The following is a 10,575-nucleotide window of genomic DNA, read 5'->3' as shown; positions in this document are numbered from 1 at the left end:
GAATTAAACCGAGATTAAAGTTAAACGACGTTTGGCGAAACGGGCGCCAGGGGTGCGACACGACGATAAGGGAAACACACAGCAATTAGGATTCAGAGTTATTTATTAACACAGTGTACTTACAGCACTCACTAGACTAACGAGGGAGGAATTTACTAATAATTTGGCATTGAGAGGGAATGGGAAGGGAGGGGTGGGTGGGGGGTGGAGGGTGACTGATCTTGATTATACACGCTTTCTCACCAGCGAGGCTTTCACGGAGAGCAAGCCGAGTAACGGCCGCGACGTGCTCAATCGGGCGTCAGACTTTTGAAGATCGCGCCAATCTGGTGCAATCCATTCTTCCCTGATATTTATTTTCACCGCCAACAAGAATACGTATCTCTACTTTAACGCGACAACTGACGACAACAGCTAGGTATCAAATTCGTGGGGCAGAGCGAGGCCGATGCCACGAGTTATCTTTCTCAATGTTCAATAATCGAGCGATTCCCCTTTCTCCTTTCGTGAGCGGATTAGGGAAAAAGTGACCGAAAAAGGATACGCGTCGTAATAAAATTTGGGGTCTTCCTAATCAGTCTTTGTCTTATTTTTTTTTCTTGTCTTCGCGCGAGATTATCACAGAATTCAGATTATTTAAGTGAGTGGCCAGTGAGAAGAATTGACGCGATCTCGTCCGTGTGGAGCTTATTGTTATGCATACTTGTGTGACGTTAACGCTGCGTCTAAAGCCGACCGTGTGTGTACGTGTCTCTGTACAATTTGGAGGATTATCTTCGCGAATCAATCCCGTACGGTTTTACGCGGCACGAGATCGTCGCCGCGCTTACATCGCGTACGTGGATGAGAAAGACTAGAATCGATGTCGGTGATACGTGCGAGTAGCCTGTTTAGATACAGAGGGAAAAGTTCGTGACAAGACGAACGGAAATGAATCCCTCCGTTTATCCGTCTCTCCCCCTCTCTTTCTGTAAGCAGAATGTATTGTCGGCAAGCCACCCACGATAATGCAAATTGTTCCTGGACAATTTCAACAATTACGTCCTCTGCTCCTTTTCTCGTTTCTCTTTATTAGAATCATAAATAGAACGGAGTGTTCAACATTCGATCGCTTTTACAACGTTTATAAAGTACATCAGCATTACGCCGGTCGCCCGTGTATCAAGAGCCAGTCGATAACAGTTGGTTAGCAGACGTGACGAGCGCGAGAATTAGAATTAGCGTGTCGAACGTCATGTGGTATACGTATAAAAATTTGCCGGCGCGACGTGATTATCTCTCTAGGCACCGCTTTCCCTTTCTGTGCGCGAGAGAACTGTGAAATTCCAATACCTACACTCACGAGAACGTCGCACGGGGATCTTTTTCGCAATAGTATCTTCGACCGACCGCAATCTCGTTCCCTCCAACGGATCTTAATCTTAAGTTAACGATAATTACAAATTTATCGCCGATGTGAAAAATGTGGCCGAGAGTACTCGCTCTTTCTCTCTCTCTCTCTCTCGCCTGCGTAACGTCGTTAAAATCCTTCGAATACGCCCGATGTTCTCGATGCTAAAGAAATTAGAGCGCGGGACAGTTAAAAAAAAGCCTAAAGTAGAATTATATTAAACACTCCTCCTATGTAGATGCGTTATTTTTAACGGGAGATTATCATTAAATTAATGAACGCCGTTTGCTTGTTTACAGCCAGCTGATGTTGCGATCAGCGCCTATGTACATGATCGATTAGTTTGTCATACAATTCCGCCTCTTGGAAACAAAGAACTTCCGACCACCTCTACGATTGTGATTTCATTAGTTCGTTTCTCGGTCGCGCGAGTTTTTTATCATGGCAGTATATAAGGCATGCGCGTTCTTTTCTTCTTTTTCTTTGTCTTCGTTTCGCGTACGTATCTTAGCTTACGTGTTTATACTCTCGCGACGGTATTATCGACGTTTAGATCTATCGTCTACTCTCGCCGCGGAAGACGAGAAACGAATTAATCACGGATAATATATTTTAACACACGATCTGGTCTTCTTGTCTCCCGTTTTCTCTTCTTCCCTTTTAGTGAAAATGCGAACAACTTCGAGTCAAAATTTCAACGTACATAAGCAAAAACTACTTCTCGTGAATGAGATTATCAATAGGTCGCTATAATGACAAACACGTCTTACGTCTTACGTTAAGTCTTATTTCATTGCTACATTCAAACTTCACGTTTTTTTTCCGATAATAAAAATCGTTAGACATCAACATGCACCTAACATCGATAGAGATTGCTTATCATTTCCCTTACGCTAGCTCCCTTTCGTTTACACGTGACAACTCGCTTCGAACGTCGTTTATACGTCTATTATTTACAGCTCCTCGAATCGGTGATGATGATAATACTTGCTGATAGCGATTACTATTAGAAACTCTCGATAAGATATCTCGTTATTCTTACAACTCTTGTGACTTACGATTTTCTCTTCGTTAAATTCTACTCGTTAACGCCCGCCTACGGTGTAAAACTAAGCAAAAAATGTAATAATATTATCAACACACAATTCTATATCATTCGGTATCCTCGTAAACTATAAATACAGTATGAAAAACGTGTCCATTAGTTTTCCGTTTCAGATGAATAAATACTATACACAATTTCGGGAGGGGAGAATAGGTTAAAATTTTCTTTCTCTTTCTTTAAGTGCGCCAGGTGATCTCGATTGGATCCTGCCCAATCCTTCAGATTTACGTCCTTCTTAGCGTTACCTGTCGTCGCTACCTCTCTAACCCTTTAGCACGCCTCGTGGTATACGTATAAAACGATCATCACTCTATTAGTACGCTAACAGAACAGTTCGCGGCAGTCTTGCTGCTTGTATCGACTCGCTTTCTTTTTCGTTGAAAATTTTTCCGACAAGAAGCTCCAAATAGGGAAAATGACGCTCGTAACTTTATCAATACGAATAAATTAAGGAATAATTATTGCTAGTTAAAATCCGCGCCATCGACGCGAGACGTCCTCAGCTCATTAAAAACACGAAGCGCGCTAAAGGAAAATACAAAAGTGTACCTCGTTTACGTAATTGGAAGAGTACATTATACTTCCGTGGTACGACTGTAAGGGCCGGACTCTTCAGATTGCGATAGCTTTCGTTCTCGTTTGGCGAAGAGACCTCCTAAAAAAGACGACTGCTGAGCCAGTCCCTTACCACCGGGACCAGGGATCGTAACCCCTGGATGAATAGGATGAACTTGTCCAGGATGCTTGATGCCTTGGCTCATCGAGCTGGCAGAAGTGGATTGAAATGAAATAGACATACCGCTGTCCAAAGAGCCCACGCTTCCACGACGCTGTGGCTTCTCGCCGGCAACTAAACACATAGATCGGCACGTTATATTTATTTGCAAAATGATAAGATGTAAATGTACATTTCTCTCTACTTACACTGCTCGTGTATGTCCAGGAGAGAATTACTAAGGGCGGAACGTTTCAGCTGCGTATCGACATCGACCGTTTCTGCTCTGTCGGAACAAGTCCCGGGGCAAGGACATATCTCCACGTCGGCAACGCCGGAGTCTCTGTTTTCCGCGCCGCCGCGCGCGCCCCTACTGCTCTTTTGTCTCTCCAATTCCGTTTCGATACGCAAAGTTTCCATCTCGTCCATCTCACTGATGGATTCCCTAAGATCCTCCACAAATTTACACCTGTCGTGCTCATTTCGAGCGTTAAATGTGACTAGAACTTTTCCGTCGACACGCTGTGAGAGTCTTATGCCATATGGATAATCTGCAAGATAAATGCATGGCAGTCGATAGTTAAGAATACGTTAATATTTAAATATCTTTATAAATAAATTTCTTTTATTGCAGAGACTTACGTGGAACCTCGAATAGAGTGACCATCATGCCGCAAAGTGTAAAGCTCTGCCTGAAAGTGTAAGTTACACTGTTCTTCTTCTTGCTCAGGATCTTCGTAACGACGAGCAGGTCGTTAAAGAGGAAAACCTCTCTCTGATGAACGCCAGGTCTCTCCTTCTTGTGGATGTCCGGTATCTCGTAGAGCCTGCAGTAACACACCAATCTTCTGTGCGGCAGCGCCATGTTTGGCTTCTTTCCAACAATAGTCGCCTGGACCTTCATTACTTGCGACACGTGGTCGGAGCCCGGCTTGAACTCGTTATCTTTTACCCGTTCGTAAATGCCAACTAGAATATCCCGGTCTATGTCGCCGCAATCATCGATTCCTCGAAGATTCTTTATGAAATCCTCGAGTCTCATTCTGCGCTCAGGCTTCAGATTCGGTGTATGCAAATCCGTATTAAGCATGATAATAGCGAAGGCCAGGACAAAAACAGTGTCTGCCGACCGCAGCCTCGATATTACATCGTGATTGCACTGGCAGTAACGTTGGCTGAAAACCTCCATTAGCCGTTCGATCTTCTGCGCCTCGCCAGGCATTCTGAAGTAGGCTTGAAACTTTCGTAAAGCGACATCCACTTGCATTCCAGAGAGATCTAGCTCTTGAGAAAAACATCTACAAATCATAAATAGTAAATCATAGACATTGATAAGAATTACAAATCAAATACATTTTTGTAATTTACAAAGCGACAAACAACATTACAAAAGTGTTATTTAAAAAAGGCATGCTAAATGTGGATATAATTAATAATGAATTGATCTTTTATTAAAACGAGATTTGCTCTTTTCGTTCTCGATATTAATCCGTATCTATCGAGTATATCGAATTACTCACTCAAGCACCGCCATGTTGAAAGTGTTCTGCAAATTCCCGAGGTACTCTCCTATCATCTGTTTAGACAATCCCTTCCGACTGATCAAGAATCTGGCGACCCCTTGCGGACTGTTCTCCAAAAATCCACGTCTGATGAGGTAACTGATCCCCCTCTCCGGTTTCTTATTGAAAAGATTTAGGCCGACCCTGTACTGCCGCTTCCTCACCGTCTCGGACACCTTGTAGCTCGTTTGAGTCGGCAGACTCTCCGTGTGGTCCATCAGGGGAAGCTGGTAGCCGGAGCTGGCGTGTGAGTGGCCAAACTCCTTCACGTTAGCGGCCATCGCCGCCGCGTCCGTGGTATGACTCGCGCATTCCTGGTGCTCCGGCGAACTCGACTGATTTCACAATCGGGACGGTTCCGTTAACGTTTTTCGCTTACGTCCTCAAGAAATCACCGTTACTTACGCAAAGTGCATAAGTAACGCGTGAACATAATAGGAAAGTAAAAGGCAAGCTATACTCACAATCCCTTTGTGCTTCCAAACGGGCGACCCTCTCTGGGCATCGCCCTCGGAGCTCTCGCAATTGGTGGAGTCGCTGCCGGAACTCTGCACCGAGCTCAGACTTCCGTTCTCCACGCTTTTACTGAGACCGTTGTGTCGCGGCTCCATAGATCTCGAGGAGATGGAGGACGTTCTCTTCGGCACCTCCGGCGGGACCTTCTTGCCGGAACCTCTCGTTCTGCCAGGACCAAGCTGGTTGGCGTTGTTCCAATTTTGCGATATCGTCGTCTGCAGATTGTGCGGCGTCGACGGCGACGTACATGGTGTCCGCAGCAAATCTCTCGGCGGCGTCTCTTGTCTCAAGCCGCACAAGGCTTCCTGCGTTAAACGGAAATCGTGTCTATCAAATTAAGGCGGTAAAACGAGCTATACCGTCGTCACCTGTTATTATCTCGTTCATTTTACAAAACGAACGCTCGAACTGTCGAGCACTCGTCAGTTAACACGCCATCGCGCTTATCGACACTCACCTGTGGATTGTAATAATGGATACTGGAGCCGCTCTCCTGGGAGCTCGACTCCCAGCAGGGACTCGGTGGTAATTGCTGATGTCGGTTACACGGGCTGGGCGCCAATGAAGGCGTATGCCTGCCGCTCTGATGCAAATTGTGATTCGTGTGTTGATGGCCGCTGACCTGCACCTCGCATCTACCGCTCTGACTCCTCGGTATAGGCGATTGCGAGTTGTCCACGTGCCGCCTCTCCCTGAGAGACATGCTTCGGATCGGCATCGGTCTGCTAGATTCGCAGTCAATTTAGCGCGATAAACTTTTTGTGACCGATCCGTAAACGCTCGAGGCCTGTCTTAGTCGTAGACGAAAGGTAAGGCAGAGAAAAACGCCGTGAAAGGCTATTGTGTATGACTTGCGTTTTTCCCTGCCTTACCTTACGTCTACGGATCGTTGACTGCCGTCGGACCAACGCGCACGGAGAAACACGTCGCGATTCTATACCTGTTGGCGGACTGTGCCTGCTGAATGTATATCTGACTGTGGTAAACCATTCTCTCGTGATCGTTGAGGTTGCCCGAGCGATCCGTCGCCGCCTCCTGAAGCTTCCTGCTCAATCGCTTCTCCGCCTTGGCCATCGCCGTGATCGCCGCGAACTTCTTCAGCAACGTGTACCTCCGAAAGGCACGTTGAATCGTCAGCGCCGCGTTCCGCGCCTTCACGCCGCCGTACTTCCGCTCCAGCATCTCGATCTGCTTGTCGAGCAGATCCTGCGACAGCTCGTATCTGCGGAACGGAGAGATCGCGCGCAATTTTTAATTTCCGACGCGTCCTGCTGGCCGCGATACCATTTTTCATCGGCGCGCGAGCACCGTTACGGTTCCGCGTGTTGTTCGCGATCGCGGTCGCGAGAGAGTATAGAATTACGACTTACGCGGTCTGCAGCCGACACCGCTTGAGGACGTCGCCGTTGCGGACCGAGCCCTTCTTCAGGTGGCTCTGCTGATAGCCGGCGGACTGCGGCTGCCCGCCGAAGCCCTGCACCATCGTGCCGTAGCTCTGCGGCTGCGAGTAGCCCGTCGCGTTGTGCGAGTAGACCTGGACGCTCGCGGCAGGATACGGGGGCCCGTGCGCGTAATTCTGGCTCTGCATGTAGGACTGGCCGGTGATGTACGACGTCGTCGACAGGGACGTCTGGCTGCCGGACGAGTACGCGCCGTGCATGCTGTTGCCGTGGATCTGGCTGGCGGCCGTGCTGCTGTGCGACGCCAAGGGTCTGTCCACCTTCGTCGGGAAGCTGCGCGACAGACAGACACGTGTGCAATTAGTTTTTGCCCCCCAAGACGTCACGTCCGCGATACACGTTACTTCCTATGACTCGAGTTCTTAACGACTTGCGCGTCTCTCGAGGTGACTGTCTGATAAGACCACCTCGAGGAGTTCGGCGAAGACAGGCGCGACAAAACTCGCGGAGGATCATCGATGGTTAAGAGGACCGGGACAAAAAATGCTATCACAGCCGAAGGAATCCCGTATCGACTTTTCAATTCTCGCGACCGTCCCCCTCTCGGGAGCGGGGCCGCGAATGAAGGGACTTAATCTCTGAATTTTCAATTTAGCTTTTCATCGTCCTCCCGCGATGGTACCCGCCAGCTAGTTTATCGGCCTGTGTAAAGAAACGCCGTGCGGCGAGAGACCGCGCGGGGATAATTGAAATCAGATAAACGACATCGCGCGGCTACGACGCCAGGTGCCTTTAATTATTGGAAGGAGCGCGTCGCGCGCCGGGGCCGAGTAGGAATGAAGGAGACGCACCCCCCGAGGTAATAGACGCAAACGATCATGTTGCCTCCGTGGACTCGGACGATTTTCCACGTGTATCAAATTGCGCGATCTATCTTCGTCTATGACGGCGGGCGTGGATTCTCCGCGCGTTGCGTGCCGCGGCGGCCGTCCTCGATGCACGGCTCGCTCTTGCGCGCAATTACACCACGCGATTGCGCCCACGGAACTGTTTCTTCTCTCGCGCGAGGAACGTGGGGCACGCGTCTCGCGTGTCGACCACCTCGAGCACCGAAGACGAACTGGCGTTGGGAGTCTCGGGAGAGAAGCAGCTGGCGCTCGTCGAGGCCCCGCGCTCTCGGGGCCCATTAGGACGGTGAAATCCCTGAAAGGATTTGGGGCCCCGAGGGCGAGGAGTAGGAGCCTCTCTCTCCCCGCGGGCCACAAAGGTGCGCATTACACGGCCCGTATATCTCCGACGTGCTCCTCGGAGCCGGTGTGCATGCATCTGGCAGGTGCACGCGGCGATTAGCAGCGTCGACAATCGGCGAGTGTCTGACCGTGACACTCAACCTACCGCGGCGGAGAGCTTACGCAATGCGCGTCGATTAAATGACTTACGTAAAGATGCGACATATCTTAAGCAAATGAACGCGCGACGTATGACGAATGCTCGCCCGCGCCGGCGAAGAGAGACGAAACGCCGAAGAGGCGACCGCGACTCGCTCGGACTCTCACCAGCTTGGCGTGCGCGAAAATCCCCTCCGTTAGGCGGATGAAATATTCGGTCGACGTTGCGGTAATACACGGAGAAAATAATGATGAAACATATCTGGTCAGATAAGAGGCGTATATTAATGGACAATTAAAATTGGAGCGCGGTTGAGAAATCGATGGTGCCGCCACGAAACGCGTCCGCTCTCGTAAGCCGGGCCCGTATTTCCCTGCCGCAATCAGTGCGTGTACCATTAAATGTTATACGATAATGTGGTTGAACAATGTAAATGCGGCGTCTCAACAATATTAATGCCGGCGGGTAACGCGGAGGCAACGTAACCGCGTATGTAAGAGCGATTTTCGAATCGGCTGGCTTTCGATCTTAACTTGGAGCCGAAGCGCGGAGACGACTCGACGTCATAATTAGCGAATTAGATCGTTTTCTTTATTAGCAGAATTACGCGTATCACTCTAGATTGCACCCTCTTCAATCAGCTTCAAGCCCAGAATATACGATGATACACTCCTCAATGAAAACGTTGCGCGTCCCGCGTGAGAGTAAAGCGATCGTGCCTCTCGGGACACACAAAGGAAAATAAATTCAGAAAGCGTATCAGCATACAACTTTTTAAGAGAGAGAATATATTCAACGGCATTACTGCTAGGAGAATAAATATTATTACACGTTGGACTTTTATAAAATCAGTTGTGAAACTTGAATGCAAACATTGGAAAGTTCCCCGGAAACATCTGCTTCCGGAGAAGAGAGAGGAGGCGCATACGCGATAAACGTTACTTAAAAGTCTTCCGAGAGAGGAAGCGCGCCCGGCGTCGTAGCTGCGAGCAAAGTAAATCGACAGTTTTTATCAATCGTTGAGCAAATCGGTTTGAGGCTGGGCAACTTTTCGGGGAGAACGTCGCAGGGGCGAACACGTTGCCGGAGACGCGAGCCGAGATCCTGCGTATAAAGGGAAATAAACGCGAGGGCCAGCGTGGCATTAGACCTTCCCCGGGGAAGGTGGAGGAGGAGGTGAAGAAGGAGGAACATCTGCTCCGTCGTCGGCTGCCTGCGACTCGCGTGCCACTACGCGCGCGTGCTATCCGGAGCCTCCCCGACACGGCTTCGCAGAAGCGGCACGGGACGGCCGCCTGCCTGCCGTGCCGATGGTGCCCCGGCACGCACCTGGCCCGATGTTTTTTCTTCGAGAAAGATACCACGGACGGCCAAATGCACGGCTGGCTTCTTCCTGCCCCCCTTTTTCAAGAGGTGCTTCTCGCCGGTCTATACACCTAGTCCTCATTTGGGTCGATTGGGAACAGATATCCCCGCGTCTTGAGCAAGTATTGGATCATTCGAAAGACTCGTTCGTACGTATTTTTTTCTTCTCGCGTTTACGTGAAATGAGAAAGGAAGATGAGCGAGGTTGTCGATCGATTTTATACTAGGATCGTGATCGACGAACAGATAAGTCAGATTGCATTCGACACGACTGCTGAACGCGTATCTTGATATCTTCAAAATGTGCTTTTGGATGGAAAGTACTCCGCGGGCGTTTAACAACGTTACGAAAATAGGACCGCGTGAGAACCACTGTACAGACACGAATTCCAAATTAAATGAAGACGAAATTAAGTTTCCTTTGTAAATATAATTAATGCCATGCCTTGTGCATATTTCATATATTTAAATGTGATATGCGACACTCTATTTGAAAGTGTTCATAATAATCGTGCCAATAATTATCACATTATTACAACGTTATTTTGTATTCGTAATATTTAACTCGTTAAATCCATAACGCAGCTGCGCGAGACAATGTCGCAGTATCCCCCCATAAAATGCAGTTACGTGAGAGAATGTCGCGGTATCCATGCATCGCGCACGTGGTACGTAAATTAAGGATTATCAGTGCATCCGACGTGACGATAACGATACAACGCACTTACAATTTAATCAAGTTTCACCGTTGAAAGCAATAGACACGCGTAGCATCTCGTTAACTTCTTAACGTGTAACTTGATATATCCTCGAAGTACATGCAAACGTCCTTTGTTTCTGGAGAGGAGAGAATTGAATTACCGTGTAGCGATAGCTTACGTTCATTATCATTGGCCTAAATGCGCACAATATAAGCCATTTGCATATTGCAAACTCCCCGGGCGGATGACACATTCGTCATATCACGTTCGCTTTGCGAATTAACCATATTATTGCACACGCATATTTATATGTATAAAAGATATATACATTTCGTATATTTAAAGAAATATACGTAAGAAATATATGATCGAGAGAGAGAGAGAGAGAGAGAGAGAGAGAGAGAGAGAGAGAGAGAGAGAGAGAGAGAGAGA

The 10,575-nt window shown here is 48.3% G+C and overlaps 1 protein-coding gene across 7 annotated transcripts in view; it reads right to left on the bottom strand.

The window, feature by feature from the left end:
• Window positions 1–1,050: 1,050 nt before the first annotated feature.
• Window positions 1,051–10,575, bottom strand: part of LOC105562407 (IQ motif and SEC7 domain-containing protein 1) — a 58,412-nt gene continuing 48,887 nt past the window's right edge. For 5 of the 7 annotated variants that reach the window (XM_012013216.1, XM_012013218.1, XM_012013219.1 and 2 more), the window contains 8 exons: window positions 6,659–7,021; window positions 6,229–6,510; window positions 5,746–6,013; window positions 5,237–5,593; window positions 4,731–5,107; window positions 3,853–4,508; window positions 3,420–3,761; window positions 1,051–3,345 (listed from right to left, as the gene is read on the bottom strand). In XM_012013216.1, coding sequence (XP_011868606.1) covers window positions 3,071–3,345; window positions 3,420–3,761; window positions 3,853–4,508; window positions 4,731–5,107; window positions 5,237–5,593; window positions 5,746–6,013; window positions 6,229–6,510; window positions 6,659–7,021 — 2,920 coding nt within the window. In that variant the 3' untranslated portion in view covers window positions 1,051–3,070. The remainder of the gene's footprint in view (window positions 3,346–3,419; window positions 3,762–3,852; window positions 4,509–4,730; window positions 5,108–5,236; window positions 5,594–5,745; window positions 6,014–6,228; window positions 6,511–6,658; window positions 7,022–10,575) is intronic. The other 2 variants (XM_012013222.1, XM_012013217.1) reach the window with 2 other exon arrangements.

The sequence above is a fragment of the Vollenhovia emeryi genome, unplaced genomic scaffold, assembly GCF_000949405.1.
Source record: "Vollenhovia emeryi isolate VEMERY1.0 unplaced genomic scaffold, V.emery_V1.0 DF939189.1, whole genome shotgun sequence".
NCBI classification, from domain to species: domain Eukaryota; kingdom Metazoa; phylum Arthropoda; class Insecta; order Hymenoptera; family Formicidae; genus Vollenhovia; species Vollenhovia emeryi.
Note: the sequence above shows the minus strand (reverse complement) of the source record. Positions and strands in the feature narration are given on the sequence as shown.